General features: G+C 45.9%; 1 protein-coding gene across 5 annotated transcripts in view; it reads right to left on the reverse strand.

The window, feature by feature from the left end:
* The window catches only part of Jak1 (Janus kinase 1), a 108,266-nt gene that overhangs the window by 9,607 nt on the left and 76,886 nt on the right, over positions 1 to 21,773 (reverse strand). For all 5 annotated transcript variants that reach the window (NM_001434540.1, NM_001434542.1, NM_001434543.1 and 2 more), the window contains 10 exon segments: positions 190 to 325; positions 1,205 to 1,332; positions 2,098 to 2,185; positions 2,918 to 3,061; positions 4,917 to 5,023; positions 9,945 to 10,131; positions 12,360 to 12,483; positions 14,537 to 14,694; positions 17,775 to 17,963; positions 19,806 to 20,145. In NM_001434540.1, coding sequence (NP_001421469.1) covers positions 190 to 325; positions 1,205 to 1,332; positions 2,098 to 2,185; positions 2,918 to 3,061; positions 4,917 to 5,023; positions 9,945 to 10,131; positions 12,360 to 12,483; positions 14,537 to 14,694; positions 17,775 to 17,963; positions 19,806 to 20,145 — 1,601 coding nt within the window.

Consider the following 21,773-nt stretch of genomic DNA (forward strand, 5'->3'; position numbering starts at 1 on the left):
CAAGGACTAGAAAAGACTGACTGGGCTGCTGGGTTCTGTCCTCCCTCGGTACCTGTCCCTCCCACTGTGTACCTGTCTGCTGGCTCCCTTTCTAAAGGGAGGCCCAGCACAGTGCAGCATTTCACTGTCCGGTGGATAAGGAGGCAGTGCAGATGACTGGGGGATGGAAAGTGGGGGCAAGACACACACCTTGCCTGGTCAGCACAGAGACTGGGATGCCAGGGTCACTAAGCTTGATGAACGGGCCAATGTCACTGTCAATGCCCTCACGGGCCAGGAGGAGGTTTTTAGTGCACACATTTCCATGAACGAGGTCTTTATCTTCCTGTAGAATAAAAAGAGTCTATGTGGTAAGGCAGCCTTGTCTTCTCTGCCCACAGCCCTGGCTTCACAGATCAGTTCTCTCTACTCTAGTCACAGCAGACCCCACAGCCTGGTCCACTCATGAGTTCTGTTTGAGAGAGCTCCTGTAATGTCCCTTGGTCAACAAAATAGAGATAATAGCAGAGCATGCCTCACAGACTTTTTCCACATGGGGATGTGTAAAGCTTGGTGCATGGTATGTGCCTACAATGTCAGTTCTAATGGACCCAGAGAGCTCCCGTAGTCACTCAGTGTACTCTATAATAGCTTATCGTGATTGTCACAGCAGGGGAGAACATCGCCTGAGGACTGCTTCCACCAGGCTGGCCTGTGGGCATGTCCGTGGGGGCATTTCCTTAATTGCTGATTGATGGTGCCACTGTGTACCAACACGAGCCAAGTATTAGAAAAAGCCGCAACCCCAAGGGAGCAAGCCAGTAGGCAGCTGTCCTCTGTAGTGTGTTTCCATCTCTGCTTTGGCTTCCCTTAGAGCTGCAGGCCAACTAAACCCCTTCCCTGCTCGAGTTTCCAGAGTCTGAAAAGCAAACTAAAGCAATCCTGTTCCTCCTCCTGCTGTACAACACAGTCACCCCAACATGATGGCATTTTCCTCTAGGCAAGCATCATAGGAAAGTCCACAGAATGGTGTCCAGTTAATGTTTGTCTGAAGCACCCGGGTACACGGAACTCTTTCCTTCTGCACCTGGAACCTGGTACAACCCCCTTCTACCTGCTTACCACACCCCTCACGCACACCCCCTTCCCATACCCATACCCACTCACCCCAACCCCAAGAGAACACTCTAGGCCCTGATGAGTATCAACACAAAAACATTCTTACCAAGTAACTCAGGGCGCTGGCCAGCTGTTTGGCAACTTTAAACTTCCAAGGGGTAGTAAGTGCATCACTTTTCCGGTGCATGAAGAGATCCAATGGCCCCCCCTCCACAAACTCTTCCACCATGATATCTGCAGACATAGAAACAACCACCTCTGAACTTACCGTCTGTCTAGAGGGAATTCTCTCTCACCCTTAAAAGACACAGCTCAGAAACTGGCCTAACCCCAGGTTCTTCCACTTCTAGTCTAGATGACCTCCAGCAGGGGACAACGTCTCCTGAGCCTCAGCCTGCATCTGTATATGTACAAACAGCAATACTTACCTTTCGCAGGGACCTGGGACAAGGATGATCTGCTAAACAAGGCATAGAAGTACTTGGCTAAGTGCCCAGTACATAGGACAAAGGCTCAGAACAGTGACCATCACCAGTGCTACTTTCCAGCACCATACACTGCAGCTCAAAGTATAGACTGCCCATAGGACAGAACTTCCCTCCAACAAGTCTCCCATGTGAACACAGGAGTAGCCAGCACTACAGAGTTTAGGGAGCAAAGAGCTTGGGTTTAAAAATTTATAAACCTCCTTTTCCTGGACATTCCTATAAGGATTCAGAGCAGAGTCTCTTTAGCAGGCCAGCCCCAGCTCAGGATTCCCGTCAACACCTTCCTCAAGCCCTGCCATTCCTCACTAGACTGCCTCAAGTCTACACACTTGGGTCCTGAGTGGCAAGAAAGAAATGTTAAAGAAACGAGTGTAACTGAATCAGGGCCACCAATGACCTTCACAAATGACCTTGATTTCTCCTATAGACAGAAGACCCAAGAAGTCTTCATAGTACCCACCCACCACCCCAGCAAGGGCCAGCTGTCCTCTTCAAGGAAGAACAAACTTACTTTCCACATCTCGGACACAGACGCCGTAGAGGTACACGATGTGTTTGTGGGAAACCTGTCTCATCATGCTGGCTGCCTCAAAGAAGGCCTGTGGGGAAAGAAGAGAGGGATGTGTAGGTTCATACCTAAACTGCTAAGGCAACACCTATCAGTGGATCCCAGAAAAAGGGGGACTGTCACCTCTCAGACTTGAATACTGCTCTCTTGGCTGTCTCTTGACCTCTGGGCCACTCTAACTAAGATGTGGGATTTATTTAGAAAATCCAACAATGCAGAGTAAGGCTGGTGGGATGAAATTCCTACCAATGTTCCTACGGCCACTAGACCCACTTTACTTTCATCTAAACATCTAAATGCCATGAAAAATAAGGTTTACCACTATATTAGAATAATCAGGCAGCCACACTTCCTGCTCCACACTTAGCGTTGGTCCTCTCCAACAGTCTGAGAGTTCCTGGTCAAGTCATTTGACTCCTCTGGGCCTTCATGTTGCCAAATATGTGGGAGCCTGGGAAACCCCTTCAGAGTTCTGAGACCACTATGCTTATTCCAGAGAACCACTAAATCACACAAGGGCTTTTGGTTGTAGGAAAGGGTGGCAGAATAGGACAGGACAGGACAGGACAGGACAGAACATGTACATGAGGCTGCTTCCTCCTCACAATCAGTCTTCCCTAACTACTCTCACTTAGATAGTCTGTCTAAGACAGCACTGAAAAGAAGACCTCTCAAAGACAAGGCTGGGAACCATGTGGCCAAAAAGCCCAGAGCTTTTCCCAGCCATCCCACTCCCCCAGCTCCAGAGAAGGGGTACACTTGCCAGTGAAATGTCCCGGTGGCTAGGGTCTAGGACTTTGAGAATCACTTTTATCTTCTTTTCTTCAGCAATTCCTTCATCGTCCTTGTAATCCAGCAGGGTCCCAGAATAGATATGTGTTCTTGTGCCTCTGCCAAGGTGCTCACCCTGAGGAAGGAAGCAGAAAGTTGTCTCTTCCATCATGCCTTCATGATGGTTCAGGTCAGAGCTGAGTCCTCAGTGGGAGATTGAAAACAGTGGGATGGGGCCAAGGCTAACATCATCTAGAGTCCTCATCAGGTCTCTAGAAAAACACAGAACCCCTAGACATGCACAGCACTGACATTTCCTTGACCCGGTAACAGCCCTACTCCTGAAAAGCAGCTCATTCTCCATCACTCTGTAGCCCAGCTGCAGTCTATCACAAACCTGTATGTGGTAACAACCAGTCAGAGCAATCTCGCCCAGGTCTCCAGAGCTGACTTAGAGAGTACTCTGCCAGATGGCATCTCTACTGTGAGGCTGGGGGACACAGAGAGGCTCTCACTCTGATGCTTGCTGGCCTTTAACTGAGATTATCGCTTCATGGCACTTGACCTCAGCCTAGTCTCTGTAAACGCACCTGCTGTGTGGTGTAGTGAGGCGAGTAAGGAACTAAGGTGTAACGGCTCCTGGTGTAGGTTGGTACACAGTGAGCAGAAACTGGACTGCTGAGGCCATGTGTTCTGTTTTAGAGCCTTTCAGTCCATGCTCTTTTCTACATTGAACCTCCATTTCCCCACTCCCTACCCCACCACTTTGTAACACCCACCAGGACATGTACAAGGAGCTTGAGAAGCATAAATCATGTCAGAATCAACCCAAGCTGAGGATGAGCTGGTGTTTTCCTCACAGAAAGGAAGGTGACCACACCACCAGATGAATGAGACCCACCCATGCACAGAATGACCTGTCACTAAGGATTCTTGCAGACTAAGCTTCAATACTTCTGATTTTTAATTCTTAATATTTGGAAATCAAAATGTGACTCATAAAATGTAATATTGAGTTGCTAATATTAGCCCCACAAAGCTTGTAAACAGGAGCTCTTCTGGAAGCTCTTGTAAATACAGAAAATGGATTGTGGTCGATGTCTAGGAAGCCTGTTCCCTACAGAAAGACACACCACTGTTAATCGGGTATATTAATTTACAGAAATAGCACCATTTGTTATCTGTCACAGCAGAGTGGCCATTTATCCTCCCTGTCTGCTGACTCTGGCAAAGTCCTCCAACTATTCATTAGAGCTGCGTCTGTCATGAGGTGATCCATCAGCATTATGGGACGCTGCCTTCCCAGAACATTCCATGAAAGGCATATGCTTTTAAGACAATTACTCTTCCCTAGAAGAAGACTTAATTCCAAGGGCTAGGTAACAGAACCCACAAAGACCAATGTCTACTCCAGCGTCCTTCAATACAGTTCTTTGTGTGAGCAGAGCCTTGGTGACTCATCTGCTGGGGCTCTGCTTTAGTGTCCTTACCTAGGAAGCCATCTCTGCACTTCTAAGACCTGATTTTGCATAATCACACATGCCACTGAGGGTGGCAACTACCCCCTCCCCCAGCTGTGTAAGTGCCTCTGTGAGATTAGTCTGGAGATTCTAGGTAGCAAAGGCTATCACAAGGAAGGTTGGGGCAATGGTCTGAGCCCCTAGAGGGTCCCCTTTCTGAAGCCAGTTTTTGTCCTGCCCTGCCCTGTAGTCTTTGTTCTCTTTTCTCTATTCCTTTTGGAAGTCCCTTCTGAAAAGCAGGACTGAGCCCCAGAGGAACTATTACCCACATCCATCAAGGATTAGTCTTTCAGGTGAAGGCCATTAGGAAGACAGGGCAAAATCAAAGATGCGGCCGAGTGGCTTTACCTCACTGTTGTTTTCCACTAGAATTTTCCCAAAGCAGACTTTATCCCCCCACTTAAATCTCCAGGAGTTCCCCTATAGGGTTTTAGGACCAAAGCTGGATGAAGACCCTTCGTGGAGACTTACTTGGATAATATCTTTCTTAAGGATCCGATCGAAACTCAGCTGGCTCATAGAGTAGACAGGCTGCCACTCCTGGGCTTTCTTAGTGGCTACTAGTAGGTTGGAGATTTCTGTGAAAAGATCAGAGAATTCTGAGCACCATTCTACACTGAAATGCAGCCATGTGTGCTGAGCCATGGGGCTTACCGAACACCCGTGTTTGCTAGTTACACATCCCTGACCAAGTCTGTGTCAGGTAAATGCTTATTCATACCCTCCAGGAGCTCACAGGTTAAGGACAGAGTCAGCATGAATCAGAAAGCACATGGGGAGCTACAATTTATCCAAGGTTCACACAGCAGGATCTGAGGTGAGGGAAGGTTCCTTTGAGAAATGAACATTTAAATCTAAGAATGGCAAAGTGAGGTGGCACGTGCCTGCCTATAATCTTAGCACGTGAGAGCAACTAGTGAGTTGGAGCACAGCTGAATAGGCAGTCTCAATAAGAATAGAAAGCAAAACGAATGACAAAAGTCAGTCTCGGGAAGCAGGGACCATGTCTGTCTCATTTTCTGCTCTGTCTACAGCCTACGACATGAGTGCTCAACATGTTACCTGGTTTTGTGTTTACTTCGAGGGAATCAAAACCAGGGCCTTGGGCGTGCTAGGCAAGCACTCTATTTCCAGTTCCCAACAAGACTTTGTTACATGTAGGAAGCACCAGGGGTGAACTGAATGAGGAAAGGCAGATGCTTTGAGGCCAATAAACCCTGTGAAAAGGAAGTACGAGCTATATGCAGATGAAAGGAAAGGCAACACAGAATAAGGGTCCTAGAAATCCTGCTAGATGAGGCTACAACCTGTAAGCATGTGGCTTGGGAGTAGGCCATTTCCCAAGCTCCAAGTTAAACAGCAAATGCAATGCATGAACAGCTCTGCCAGGCCAAGGTTACATGGACTGTAAGGAACTGACCCTCTAAGATGCCTTCCAAATTCAGACACAGTACAGAATCCTCTGGGAATCAGGTAGGCCTGACGTAATCCCTGAACGTATCGTGTACTTCCTTTAGCTGGACCAGTACCCCTGGGGAAGTGACAACTGACAGAGAGTCTCCCTGTTTCACTTTCTTGCACTAGAAGACAGTAAGTTTAGAGAGAAATATTCTCTCATGGGAGTTCAAATTCTTGGATTCTGAAAAGAAAGTTCCCAAAATTCCAAAGCACAGTTCACAGAAGCCAAACATGGATTTAATGTGAATAAACTGCTAAGCAATAGGTTATAACACTGTAACCTATTACACATTAACATGAAGCATATTACATGACTACAGTAAGGCCCTCAAACCTTGTTAAGAGTGGGGCTATCTGCTCTTTTCTGCTTACATTCATACGTTCTGTTTTCTCTATGCTGGATACAGTTCTACAAGAAACTGTTAGCCCTTGTGCCCAAGCTCAAGAGACAGGAATTGTCAGCATCCTTATCTGTACTCCACATCAGAACCAAGGCTCAAAGAGACTCGGTAACCTAACCACAGAGCTTGCTAAGCCAGAGAAGGCTTCACAAAGCACTCAGGAAAGTTCTACTCTGCCTTTCCTGGGGTATAAATCTAAATACCAGAAACTGGCTTCAGTCATCTTTTGGGTGCTCCTTTTTCTGAGCCTATTCCTTGCATGGTTCTCTTTTGACTCGAGCCTATTCCCTGGGAAAATACAATTTAAACAGGCTCTGTACAGCCACCTTAAGGAAGGAAAGGAGACAAATACAATGAGGCTATTTGACTGGTGACATGAGGGCAGACAGAGGCTGGAGGCAGACCTTCTGGGAATTAGAGAGAAGGATGGGTCTAGAGTAGCTCATGGCTTGATTATCTGTGTGTGTGTGACTCAGGGTACCTACGCTACGCTTGACCTGTGAGACGGGGAGCCATTTAACCGCCTTAAGTATGTTTTGAACAAGAAAGCAGTGCTCCCCTCAGGTTGCTAAGGGAACAGCTGTAACCATGCCCAGAAGAGCTTACTTTAGTATGCAGTAAAGGCTCCACCACTGGCAGCCACTGTCTACATGATCAGCCACCACCCTGGTCTTCCACCAGAATTCTCCAGCCCTGTGTATCTGAATGCAGACATCTTCCACAAGGAACTAAGTGGAAATCAGCAGCACACCTGCCTGTACTGAGGAGGACCCAGAAGACAGGTACCGACACGTTCAATGGTAATGTGGGCCGGAGTCCTGGGCCTGAGTAAGGGCTCACTTGTCTATCATATGCTCTGGTTGGCCTCCTGTCTTCTCTCTGGCTTGGCTTATTCCACAAAGAGATGTATATTCCAGTGTGAGACCTAGGTCAGGGTGTCTGGCTCTGGGAACACTGCAGTTGGAAGTGCAGACACCAAGCAACCTGAAATGACGCCTGCGACACGGTTCCTGATTTCAGCACTTCTCTAATTTGCAGGTTCTGAGAACTAACACGAGGAAGCTCCACACTGGGCTCCTCAGCTTTCTCTCCCTCCCGTCAGAGACGCCCTGGATCCCAGAGCTGGCTGAACGCAGTACCTATCGCTCTGCAAAGCATATGTAATGGAATGGAGAGAAGTATCAGTGTATTCAGGTGAGACAGGGTGTTCAAATCTCCAGTCTTTGTCCACTTAAGAGTCTTGGCCAAGTAGAATGCAGACAATAGCTTTCTGAATTCTTCTGAGAATTAAATGGTGTACAACATGTAAGACCTTCCAACTGGCAGGCCAAACACTTACTAAGATGTCAGTAGTCACCGTTATAACGCACTGTTGCTACTACACTGCTGCTGATGCCATCAGCTGGGAAGCCTTGGGAAGTCACTGACTATCCCTAAAAACAACTTCCTACGGGGGAAAAAAACCCAATAAAATAGTCACTAAACTACTTTGAACATAGTAGGTCCTGCTACAGTGGAAGCTACTCCAACATTATCACCTGATAGGATGGTCCTGCACTAGATTTGGTGTGTGTCCTAGGCTTCCTCAGAATCACAGAGCAGTGAGTGAAACCCAGACCTCTTAAGCAAGTGAGAAAAGGACACAAAACACACTCTCAATGCTCCGTTCCAGATGAGCCTCAGGAAAAGCTGCACAAGAGGCATTCACCTCTGTTCCTACACTCTTCCCTCCAAAGCCACTGGCTTCCAGATCTATGCAGTTAGAGGCAATAGCTACACCAGAACTCTGTAGAGATACCCTTCAAGGAAAGCACATCCTAGGCACCCCCCCCTTCTCTATTCCATGGATGCTGTCTTCTCCCAGGGACCATCATCCCTAGGGAAGTAAGATCTTCTTTTAACACCAGAAGGAAGGTCCTGTGAGTAAATAAAGCCCTAAGGAGCTCTGATGTCACATGGCCAAGAGACAGATGTGTTTTTGCCCTTTGTGGCACATAGGCTTGCATGAAAACAAAGGCTGCAGTTACTCTAAGGCTGGCAGGGAACCCTATCTATCAACAAGAACACAAGGCCTTCCTCTTTCACCAAACTGAGGAAGTTGCCTCTGCTGAGACTAAAACATAATTCACACATTAGGAACTCAAAGCCCTGGGCTAGAAGTGCAGCTCAGCTGAAGGGCAGGCACTTGACTTGTGTGTATGAGGCCCTGGGTTTAATCTCTAGCACTTCTAGAAATTCCAGACCCTTTCTACCCATTCCTTAGGTAGACCCAAAGGTAATTCCCTTAAAGAACAACAATATAGTCTCAAAGAGCCTGCTCCAAGGTTCCAAGGCTAGTGTCAAGGGCCTGTGTGCTATCTCCTCTTAAGACCAAGCAAGGGGGGCTGGGGATTTAGCTCAGTGGTAGAGCGCTTACCTAGGAAGCGCAAAGCCCTGGGTTCGGTCCCCAGCTCCAAAAAAAAGAACAAAAAAAAAAAAAAAAAAAAAAAAAAAAAGACCAAGCAAGGGCAAGGCAGCATGTTGGGGTGGAGAAACAAAAACTCCAGGAGTTGGGGATTTAGTTCAGTGGTAGAGCGCAAGCCCCTGGGTTCAGTCCTCAGTTCGGGGGGTGGGGGGAGGGACAAAATAACAAAAACTCCAATATATGAGATTCTAGTGATTGGGATTAGACCTGATCCCAAGTTACCAGGACTTTCCATGAGATTCATTGCATTCTGTAAGGTAAGGCCCTTGGTCAGGTAACCCCCAAAGCATTCTTTCACACTCACATTCTGGGGCAAGGCGTCTACCTCAAGGACATTAGCCATGCTTCTCTCAGAGTTTTAACCAAAAGCAAGTGAGTCCCTGGCCCCTTGCCTGGGCTTTAGTTCCTGCTTCCTCGACAGCGCCCTCTGACTGCAGGAGAAGGCTACAGTCTCTTGGTAAGGTGGCCAAGGTCTCCTGTAACCCCATATCTGTTCTCCTCAGTTCCATTTCTCCTTTTCTTCTCTACTTCACAATGATCCTCTAGAAGCTCCCTAAAGCTCCTGCCCTAGCCTGCCACATTGGTTCCTGCATACTCCTTAGCTCTACTGGGCAGGTCTTTGCCTAACTGGCACCTCCTTCTCATCACCCAACACTCAGCTCAAGATCTGCCTCACAACTCAGAGATTTTGACTATTTCTTTCTTTTCACCCCAGGGTATGTTATCTATCACCCATCAAATATTGAGGTGGTATCAGTGATCTGTAACATTATCTGCATGGGACTACCCACTCTCAGAGAACAGGTCCTGGGTCTTCTCACCTAATACAGTTTCTTAGCCCTCAGATATGCCAGAAACATTAGTCTGATACATAAACCAAAGTGAGCTGTCAAGCCACTTTACTCAAAGAACAAAATCTCTACTCACTAATCTTAAGCAGTCTCTTCTGCAGTCTCACTGAGGTGGTGAGCAGTGGTGTCTGTATGTTATACAGACAATACTGGCACTAGAGAGGTGAGTTGTGACATGGGGACAGACCTGAAACAGCTTAACAGCCTAGGGCTACAGTGTCTTTAAGTCAGACAGCACCCTTTGGCCCACATGGTCTTTTGAAGCATCACAAGTGGCAAAGGACAACCCAGAGGGACATAGCTTGGCTCTAACACAGAGACGAACCTCGAGGCTTAGGCTGACAGCAGCGTTTCAGCACAAAGCTTATATTGTCCGTGCGCAGGATCTGCTTCTTGAGGTGGTTCATGAGGTCTCTCAGGCTGGGAAAGTGGTCAACAGAGCCATGCAGGCTGTAGCGGCCCTTCTGCACCTCAATCTGAAAGTTCTTGAACTGCTTCTGATTACCCAATACCTGCCATCCACAAACACAACCATGTTTTAGAATGGGATCAGGCAATGTAATATAACATCAGGATATGGAGAGCTTACTGCTACACAAATGTCACTTGGGTTTTGACCTGTAAGATGAAAGTCATGAAACAATGTCATAGGATTGTTGCAAAATAAAAAAAAAATTCACACTTTTTAGAATGACAATTGTTGAAAACTGAACCCTAAATGTGTTTATCACCTCCTCTTGGGCTTGCAGAACAAGGTGGAAGAAGGGGCAAAAAGAATGTTCGGAGGAGGAACAGGTGAGGTATTGGAGAGCTTCATCCTGGCACACCACAGTGTTAGGCTCCTGAACTCAGTGGTTGTGATGATCAGGATGAGACTGCGTGGGTTAACATTTTATCATGGAAGGGATAAGGAGGCTTTCCATCCTTCCTGGTGATACAAATACAGTTAACAGCTGCTGGGGAAGGAAGAGACATTTTCTTTAGTGGTCCAACTGCTAGTATGGATCCTGGGTTCCTATGAGCAATCCTAATTAAATTCAGTTGGTCATCAAAAAAAAAGACATGACAATGGAAGAAGGACTTTCTGAGAAAAGAGACTGGCAAGAGTTGGAGAGGCAAGGATTATGGGGTAAATATGGATTATATATAATGTATATGAAATATAATACACCCATCATTATGTATAATTATATGCTAATTTTATAAGAAGAGACATTAGTACTTTATAAAGACTAACCGGTACTATGCATGAAGTAAGAAATGTGAAGGCTAAATTCACCCAGAACTCTTTCAAAGTGGGCCCTTGCACACTGGGAGCTATATCTGGCTGTCCATCCAGGCCATAATTCTAGCATCACAAAAACCAGTCTGAGCAGCTTTCTTCCATGGCTCTTCTTATACAAAGAAAAAAATATAAAGACTGAGAGCTAGGAAGATCTCCTTATGGTATAAACTAGGACATGACATTTAAAATATCAGTGTCCATAAGGTTACTTCATCCTACAAACCTATACAATGCAATAGCACCCCCCAATCATAGCCTCTGTAAGTTTTAATTAACTGCATGTATACAAAATGAAATAAACAATCCTTTCTGTGACTGTTCCTTCCCAGGTAACTTGACCAAATAGGATGTTGTTCTGATTCTGCCTCAGGAGGCGGGGCCACCTCACACAGCCATCCATACTATTAAACTTCCTTCAAAGACTGATGAGTAAGTGAAGACAGGAAGCCACTGACCGACTGAGCCCAGGGCAACTCTGAGGTCTGGCTGTCAGGAACACTCCTGGAACTTTACCCAGTACACCTGGCAGCACTGGGTTCCTTATGTGACTTCCTCCTTCCACTGTGACAGAGCCAAACCCCTGGGGCTCTCTTATACTTGTCTTGTCTCCTGTGTCTGATACCTTTGGGTGAGCCTCACTATGCTGGTCATTTAATGTAGACTAAAACTGTAAACTCACCATCTTCACTGGACATGGTGTTACAGCCCTTCAACCCTCACAGTCAAGAGGCAGAGGCCTCTGCGACATTATGAGTTCCAGGACAGCCAGAGCTACATAAAGAAATACTGTCTCAAAAAAACAAGAAAACAAGAACAGCCCTACAAGAAACAAAACCTCACCATCACCATCCTCGAATCCTCTAAAACTTCTTAAACACTCTAAAAGGTTGCATGACTAGCAAAGGTATTTGAGAGATCCTGAATCAGTAACCCATCTGAAGCTGCATCTGCATGTTTACGCAGCAGATACCCTGGGAAGGTAACTTATGTTAAAAAGCCCAAAGCTGTTGCTGGGAGAAACAGGCCAGTTGATGAGGTGGCTCTCTGACATTAGTCTACAGCAGAGAATGCCACAGGCAAACAGTTCTGGGCCTGATGACTCTGCCATTGGCTGTAAAGTAAGTAAGCTAAAGTTCACGTGTGCCTGACGGAGGCAGCTTTCCGGCCATGTTCTACCTTCCAAGGCTATAGTCCTTCTCCCAAGAGAAAAGATGAGAGAAAGGAAGGAAGAAGGACAGAGGGAAGGAGGAGGGGGGGGAGGGAGGGAGAGAGGACCAGATATGAGGAAGAATATAGTCTGGCCATTGAGTATCCTACGAGGTAGGATACTCTTTCCAGACTACCAGAGACTTGCTCAGGACCCAGGTGTCCCTTTCGGGCACAGCTCCCGGGCTTGCTGGTAGTGAACAGATACCTCGTGGCTACATGCCCTGGCCCACACGTGTCCCGACTGACCTCGGACTTTTCGAAGCAGCTGACAGTCATAAGAATGTTGTCAAAGTCGGTGCAGCTCCACCTCAGCACGTACATCCCCTCCTCACTCCCCTCCTGCCGCAGCTTATTGATGGCATATTCTGTGCTGGAGAGAGAAGCAGGCAAGGGACAAGGCTCATACCACAGTGCACAAGCTGCCAGGGACACCCAATGCCCTGCACTAGCTCAAGACACATCCTGTTACCTGCCTGGTCCTAGAGTCCTCTCAGGCATGGTATGAAGTATGTGGTGAGAAGGAGCTTGAGACACCCAGAGTTTCCAATTTCTAGGGAAAAACTCACCTACTGCCCCCTCAACACACAAGGCTTATTTAACTGTCACAAATGCTACAGAGACATGTCTCCACATCTTACTAGTAGAGTGTACCCCAACACTAGTAAGTAAGGACTGCGAAGGATTAAGAGGAGGAGTCCCATGCTTAGCCCTTTCCAGCCCCTCCCTCTAACTGCTGAGGAGGGCAGCTGGGTCCACTTCCTTTACTGCTGTGTCCTCAGTGACCACACGTGGCCGGGCTCACAGTAAGAGCTTAACTGGTGACATGTTGACTAAGCACCTCGGTGGTGAGTAGAAGAGTGTTAGAGGAGAACACACCTTGTGCTCCTTTGGATTCCCCAGCGCAGTGCGTCTGCTGTCCAAAGAGCACAGAACACTAAATGGTTACTAGTACCTGGTAGGTATGCTCACAAGTATTAGGGAAAGAGGACTGATGGAGTCAGTGTACTTTAGAAAAACAGAGATGTGCGGATATTGGTGGCTATCCTCTTTAACCCTAGCACTTGTGAGGCAGAAGCAGGCAAATCTGAGTTCAAGGCCAGCCTGGTCTGCAGAATGAGTTCCAGGACAGCCAGGGCTACACAGAGAAACCCCGTCTTGGCAAAGGAAAGCCCCTCCCTCAAGAAAGAAAGCAGAGACTTCAAGTAATTTCTACCTGTTCCCGACAGTCACTGATAACTCTAAACCCTCACTCACGGTGATTCCTCACACCCTGTCCCTTCTTTGAGAGCTAGCAAGACACTGACTTTTCAATGTTTAATCCAATTTTGAATGTAGATGTCAGCCTTCTACAGACATGCAACGTTCATTCCTTCATGCTCACTGTCTTTGCTGTGCGTTCCAACACAGCGGTAAGCAGACATGGCCCTGCCTTTAGGAGGCGCATTCTCCGGGGAAAGACGGAAGTCAAACAGGAAGCACAGGGGCATAAAACTAAATGTTGGTGGTAGAGGGTAGTGAACACCACTGAAGGAATGCAAAACAGAGTGCAAGATCCAGGGAGGAGAGACAGACTGTTGTCACTTTACTGAGGTGGCTAGGAGCTCTCAGAGATGGCAACAGCTGACACCTGAAGGGGGGAGGTGCTGCAGAGACACCAGAGCAGCAGCTCTCAACCCGTGTGTCGTGACCCACTGGGGACGCACATCAGATATCCTGTGTATTAAATATGCACAGTATGATCCATAGCAGCAGCAAAATTACAGGTATGAAGTAGCAACAAAAATAACTTTATGGCTGGGGGTCACCACAACATGAGAAACTGTATTAAAGGGCTGCAGCAATAGGAAGGTTGAGAACCACTGCCCTCAAGGAAGGGTATTCCAGACATCGTGAAAAGGCAGTCCAAGTGTCTGGAGGCTCAACTGAAGCTAAAACACTAGAGGATGACGTGTTTCTGGTGGCCAGTTTCTTGTTCTGCAATTGTTCATAAGCTAATAAAGCTGTGAGCCTCCCCCAGCCAGTGACCACACACACCACCAAACAATTTGTCTCTCAGGTAACCAAGCCTGTCACTTGGAATACAGATGGAGACAATTTCTAAGATTTAAAGATCTGCATCCTGTCTCCCTTGAAGTGCTCAGTATTGGACAGGGTCAGAACTGACTATGGAGAAGTGAAGGAGTTAAGCTATGAGAAGCAGAGATCAAATTAAGGGAGTAGTTGGGGCATGCTCTAAGGGCCATGGCAGGAAATTGCAGGAAATGACAGGAAGGGCTGGTGGACTCTCAATTAGCATGGTGCACAAAGAGGGCAGCCTCCAAGTGTATGGCCACCCACCCCACCCTCAACAACTGGCCGCATGTGAGCTAAGGGGACTTTCTACCTCTAAAACGAAAGAAACTTGAGAGTATTCTGAAACCAACCAGATTGGACCGTGACAGCCATTCTGTATGTTGTGGACAATCAGCGGGGGAGCCACATCAGTACAGAGGTAATGGTGAGCATCTGCAGTGAGCCGGAAGTAGCCATCTACCAGGGACACGAAGGACAAGGCTTCCTCATGAGAAGAGAGCTTTAGTTCCTGGTGAGAGAAAACACTCATCGGTTACATCATTCCATTCTGGTGTGGCGGGCATCTACCTTGAGATACCTTTGAAAAGCAAATTTCAAATGCTCTAGAGCAGGGGGCTGCTGGCTGAAGCAGACCCCTCCTGGCATACAAGCGCCTTAGTTTCCTGACAGTCGAAGCCTGAGAAGTGTGTGAGAGATGCAGAGACCAAAGCAGGACTTGGCAGCATGCTGGCATCCGCTTTCATGAAAGACCAGTACCACGTACTGCCTGCTCACAGGGTGGAGGTCTGGAGAGTACAGCTGTGAGTCACAGGCTCTGGGACCAGCCTCTCCACGTTCACAGCATCCCCACCTGCTACTACGTTCAACATATTCAACTCGCTGTTTTTATACGTCAAAATGGTCAACTACTGGCAATTTCAAATTGTTTAACAGGGATCTGTGTGTCTTTAGCAGGTTAACCTCTGTGCCTCTGTAAAGTAGGATGATACCACCACAGAGTTAACATGGTAATTAAACCTCCAATCATAAACTTATTTTCATTGCTACTTCATCACCATAATTTTGCTACTGATATGAATCCCAATATAAAATCTTATAAGCAGATGGTCTTGGGTAACCCCTGTGAAAGAATTCTTTGACACCACTCCCACAGAGCGGTCCCAACTCACAGACTGAGAACTGTTGTTCTGAAGACTCACCAATGCAGAATTTCACCACCAATAACATGCTTCTCCCTCCTTTTCCTATTTTTCTACCGACAGCTCTCAACATTCTATTTCTCTTTTTACTTTTTAAACTTTTTGTTATACTTATTTGTGTTTGCATAAACATATGCCTGCCACAGTACACATGTGGAGGTCAGAGGACAACTTTCTGGAATGAGTTCACTCCTTCTACCTATATGTAGCTCCTGGGAATTGAACTCAGGTCTTCAGGCTTGGGGGCCAAGTGTCTATACCTGTCACCCGTGAGCCAGCTCACCAGCCCTTCACTTTACATTTTTTTCCTGATAAAGTTATCTGTTTTAGTGTTTGAAAAGAGGAAAGGCAGACTAAGAAAATGAAAGCCATCCACAATCTTACCACCAACGAGTGGCTGTGAAGATGGAATACTTGCTCTAAAACTCAGTAAAAAAATCAATGTCAGCTTATAGATCAATATTTACATTCTGTTTCTATTCTATTTACAGATGTTTCTTTTTTGTTTTAACAGTTTGGTTATATAATATCCCACTACTCAGGTAAACTGAGACCACTTTCCCAGCCTTTTATTTACTACTTAGGTTGTTTGTAGTACTTTGACACTGCAAATAACTGCTGAAATGAACCCTTTTTGCTTGGTTGTTTTTTGTTTTCTTAAGACAGGGTTTCTTTGTGCAGCCCTGGCTATCCTTGAACTTACTCTGTAGCCCAGGCTGGCCTTGAACTTGGGAGACCTGACATGAACACTCTTAATCATAAACCACTGTCTGCTTCTCATTGTTTCTGGAAACATGTTCCCTGGATTCCTAAACAGAACCCATAGAAGTATTTTCAAGATTTTTGCCATATGCTGTCAAACTGCTTTCTAGAAGGTTGTCAGAAGTGCAGTCTCTCCAAAGGAGAGTGTGGCCCTGTATCTTGTGCTACTTCACTAGGCTCTTCCCTTGCATTGTGCATCATCTTTCTGACATCATTTTTAGCACAGCAAGATTTCCCTGGTGCTGACACCCTTCACTTTGCAAGTATGCCTGTCATACTAGCCTGGCCTCAACACACGTTATCAGGGGTGACTTCCCTCCACAAAAACATGTTTACTGGGCAGAGTTACCACTTTCCCTGCCAAACTGACCTGCTTGTCAAGGTTGTGTCCTCAAATGATACCAGAAAAGACAAAGTGAGGTAACACTCTCTCTGCTGTCCTACAGCCTACTCAGGCACCCAGTGCGGCTTCCCACCATCTCATCTCAGATCATCTCGGCACACACACCTCTGGCAGGCTCTATTTTTTGCTTTTAAAGTCAGAGATTAAGTTATGGTTAACAGTTTGAGTCAGCCTGGGGACAGACAGTCTATAGTAATAAACTTCATGAAAAGACCTACAGTACCCAAGAGTGGCCCAAACATCAGAAAGACAGAAGGAACAGAAAAGAAAAAAAAAATAGGGGTTGGGGATTTAGTTCAGTGGTAGAGCGCTTGCCTAGCAAACGCAAGGCCCTGGGTTCGGTCCCCAGCTCCGAAAAAAAGAAAACGAAAAAAAAAAAAAAAAAAAAAACAAAAACCAGGGCAAAGAGGCCAGGTGTTGGACCCAGCTGTTCTGGGGTCCTAGTGCATGCACAGGGCTTTCTGGGACCTTGGTCCTGGTAGAGCCCCATCTCCTCCCTGACTACTGCTCCTTGACAAGTGTGCTAAGAAGGTGGGCAGCTGGTATTTTCTGGGATTGAGTGTGTGGGTCTGGTTATATAGTGATCAATGCTCTTAAGAGACCCGAGAGAGGTAGAGACTCCCTAGAAAGGTGGAGTCTGGGAGGTATTAGATCAGCAGAAGCAACTGAAGGGAAGAAATAAGGTACCAGTACAGGGGAGGGCCACCAAACAGCAGGTGCTTATCCAGGACAGGCCTCTATCTACTACATCAACATGGCACAATAAATAAAGAATTGATTTAACTCTTTTTCCTTCTTGTCCACATTTTAATGTGCAAGTGCCCACAGTGGCCAAAAGAAGGCACCATATTTCCTAGAGCTGGAGTTACAGATGGGTTTGAGCCACAGGGCATGTGTGCTGGCTGTAAACTGGAGTATTCTGAAGGAACAGCAATTGCCCTTAACTGCTGGATCATCTCTCTGGCCTACCGTTCACTTATTTTTATAAACTAAATACTGACATTGAAATGTCTCTGGTCAACAAACCCTAAAGCAGACGGATGTTTGCAAACACCAAGCACCTGGGATGTGCCAGCATAACTCTGGAGCAGACACTGAAAGGGCCTGGCAATGAGACATCTGGCTTAAAAGGGACCATCGAAGGAGGGGACAGGAAACTGGAAATGATGTGCCACAGAGTCTCTCACCCGCACATCAGTCTGGGTGGCCCCTGAACAGGCTTACCATGTTCTTGTTGTCCTGTTTGTTAATGCTGACCACAGACTCCTTGATAACAATGTGGGTAATCTCGGGGAAATAGGAAAAACTGTTCCACTCTTCCCGGAGTTTGTTTCTGTCATCCTCCTTCTTGTGTTTATTATAGTCCAGTTTTTTCCGCTTCAGTTTATTTTTTTCCTTTTCAACAGGAAGAACCTGATAAGATAACAAAAGCAACAGGATTTGGTTAGCCTTCTCACTTTCTGTTGGTAAAAGGTCTGTGCTCCTAGCCATTTCATACAGGGCCGAGGCCCAGGGAAAAGAAGCCAGCAAGCCTGAAGTAGAGAAAAGCAGGGAATCATGGGCTTGGAGACAAAGATAGACAGAGCCCTACCAGAGAGTCCTGGGATTCGCTCTCCCAGAGTCCCTGAGGAGCACTGTACATGATTTATACTGTGCATGCTAAGCTGGAGAGGACACAACAGACAGGTACCACCTCAGGCCTCCTCAATTCTACACTGGCAGTGTGCCTAGCCTGACAGCACATCTCCCCAAATACAAAGGTTCAAAACCCAAGTTCCTCCTGCTACCCATGTCTTGACTTTATACTAGTGCTGAAGTGAGGCTTCGAGAGATGGTATGAATTCATGTGTCAACAACTGACACGCTGAAGAATACATGCCTGCACAAAGTTATCTAGCTGAGCAGCATGAGCTCTGCATGACAGAGTCCACATCAACTTCCTGACATCTCCGAGCCACCATTCCCCAGCCAAAAAATATCAACCTTAATATCAATCTTCATGAGATTAGGCACACACCTATCTATATGTTAATTCCTATGCAGAAAGCATTTGGTAATTTGGTATTGTTATTTTAGCATGAGAATAAGGCAGGAGAAGAAAATTAATCTTACATTTAATGTTACTAGCAGTAATAACTATGCAGCTACAGTAATTCAGTCAAGTTATTATTAGCCAGGTCCAGTGTCGACGCACCATCTAGTGCTCTCAATGACTATATAAATCAGATATAGTAACTGCTGTCAGCCAATTGATTTCTTGGGTTCTATGTCCACCAAGTCTGTGTGCACAGATTCTACAGCTAATGAGCAAAATGTCAGGCCTGTAATACTGTGTATGTACCACAGACTCTTTTATTGTCATTATTCCCCAAAGAGTAGAGAGTAACTATTTATGTAGCATTTATATAATATTAGGTATTATAGGGCAATCTAGAGATAACAGGGGTTGGGGATTTAGCTCAGTGGTAGAGCGCTTGCCTAGCAAGCGCAAGGCCTTGGGTTGGGTCCCCAGCTCCGAAAAAAAAAAAATATATATATATATATATAGGCTAGAGATAACAAATGTATTCAGAAGGCTATGTATAGGATGCATAAAAATACTGTATTGTTATATCTATGAGACCTGAGCATCGATAGATTTTGGTACCTACACAGAATCCTGACCAATACCTGCCTCCAAGTACTAAGAGACAATGGTATCTCCAGTTGACAGATGTTCCTGTGTACCTACTTGGGTAGAATAACCCTCCTAAGGCCATTTAAATAGAAGGAGTGGAGCTGAAATTTGAACATGTCTCAGATTTCAACTCAGGTTATTACCTCATCTGGCAGAGACAAAGGGCTGCAGACGTCACTGAGCAGCAGAGCACTTGCCTAAACATGCCAGCGCCCAGATTCGACTCCAGTACTGTATCACCACTGAAAGTGAAGGCCGGCATGCAGCACGCTCAAGGCCCTTGATTCAACCCCCAGTACAATGAAACAAACACTCACTAAAGCTTCATAACACAGAGGCAGTTTTCTGTTTCATGCTGCCAGAGCCTGCCTAGGTCCAGTTCCTGCCTCAACTGTGCTACAGCTGTGCTGTGAACGATTACACAGCTGTGAGTAATACGTGACCTCCAGCTGAGCTGACTTAATGTGGCCTACGGGGGGGGGGGGTATGAAAGCAGGTGACTCTTCTGACAGGCTCAACGTCACGTCCCTGTGACAGCATGGGATATTCTTTTTCATCAGACACCCACACCCACTTACATTTGGTTTCTGCCGCCACTGGATCCCGAGATTTCCTGTTACCATGACTTCATAGAGAACATTGCCACTGTCGTTGGAATGGCACCGACTCAGCTCATTTTCTGATGAAATCAGGAGCATAGAAGTCTCAAATATCTCGGCTCCATAATGCTTGGTTAAGGTTTCCAAGGTAGCCAGGTACTTCACCTTCAGGTCGTGTGTAGACACACTGCTGTCACAGATGGTCTTGTTGTTAAATTCCTTCAAGAAATCCTTGAAAACATTATTTATTCGCATCCTGGTAAGAAGATTCCTCTGTCTGATGGATTTATTCAATGTTTCTGGAATATATCGCTTGTAGCTAAAAGAAAATGTTTTTTATATATAGGTTAGCAGGAAATGATTAGAAATCTGCCTCTATGACTTTCTTTGTATCTTAAGACAAATGAGAAAACAGCATCTACTCCCAGAGGACCATGGATGTAAATGACTTTGAAGAAACAGACACAAATCTGACAGAGAGAGTGCGCGGCATCACGAGTTCCACAGATGTCAGTAGAACTGGAGCCCCTCACAGGTGCTGTCTGATTATCTGAGTCACAATGCAGACAGAAAAGCTGAGTCACCAGGATTTTTGCTTGCTAGTTTTCATGCTCTGTGCACATTAGAACATTCATACACACTGGTAAAACTGAGCATTGTTCACATCTGTGATCCTAGCACTCTGGAGCTGGAGGCAGAGGTAAGAGAATCAGGAGTTCAAGGCTATCCTCAATCATATAGTGAATTGCTTGAGAGTGAGTTAGAAGGTTCTAAAGGGCATCACATTATGCCATAATCTCCTATTGAGATTAAGACACTCTATGCAGCCTGCCTATTGCATACTGTCCTATAAAGATTACATAATTTCTTAAGAAAATGATTAAAAACTCACAAATGTTAAATACAAAACAGTGTCTACCATGTGACTGTGTCCCAGTTTGTTAAGGAGATCCACAAGTTCCCTAAGCTCTGTTAATTATCCAAGGCTCTCTAGCAATCAGACCTCAACGCATGGCCATGCTAAGCAAGCAGGAGGTAGTCTGAAAAAGATCATGGCTAACACCCCTGAAAGAGCAGGTCCCTAGGGACAAGCAAAGGTGAACTGGCCCAAAGAATCCCTGTAACAGTTGTGATTTCATGGTAGTGACATACTGTGAATTCTCAGACCAATCTTCAGCAAATAGTATAATTTTCTCTTAAAAGGAATGTAATAGAATTACAGAACAGTTGTCAATTTACTTATGCCTCCTAAAAAAAGAAAAAAACACACAGAGTGACAGTCACAGGAAAGAGCAAAAGCAGCGACGTAGAAAGTATCTAATCGGCCCTGCACGAGGAGTGACTGGACACAGGACAACACAAGGAGAAATGGCAATCACCTCGTGACACACAGACACCCCTCTCAAAGCAATAAAGACACAATTAACTCTCCTTTCACACTGAAGCGGCGGACCTGGGGGTGAGTCCCATTTCTGTGGTACTTGGGATGCAAGACAAGAGCTCCATCATTGTGCTGTATCCTTTGTAAATAAGCTCTTTAAAATGGGATTGTCTTTTCTTTTCAGGCCTTTTAAAATATTTATTTATTTATTTATTTATTTATTTATTTATTTATTTATTTATTTTTATTTGAGACAAGGTCTCATATAATCCTGGCTGTCTTAGAACTTTCTGTGTGGACCATGTTGGCCTCAAACTCAAGATATCTGCCTGTCTCCACCTCTCTGCCTCTCTGCCTCTGCCTCCACCTCTGCCTCCCATCCTGGCTGGTATTATCTTTTATGGTGACTGTGGTATTATCATTGGTGAGTGGAAGAGTGATTCAATTTCAGAGATGGGCTGAAATTACATAGGCCAAATATTAATCTCAAACCACACTTTAATACAATTTTCTAAACAACTAACCATCCCTCGTATCAGAAGCACCAGCTACCAGGCCACTGAGTG

This window comes from Rattus norvegicus, chromosome 5 (assembly GCF_021556685.1).
Source record: "Rattus norvegicus strain SHRSP/BbbUtx chromosome 5, alternate assembly SHRSP_T2T, whole genome shotgun sequence".
NCBI lineage: Eukaryota > Metazoa > Chordata > Mammalia > Rodentia > Muridae > Rattus > Rattus norvegicus.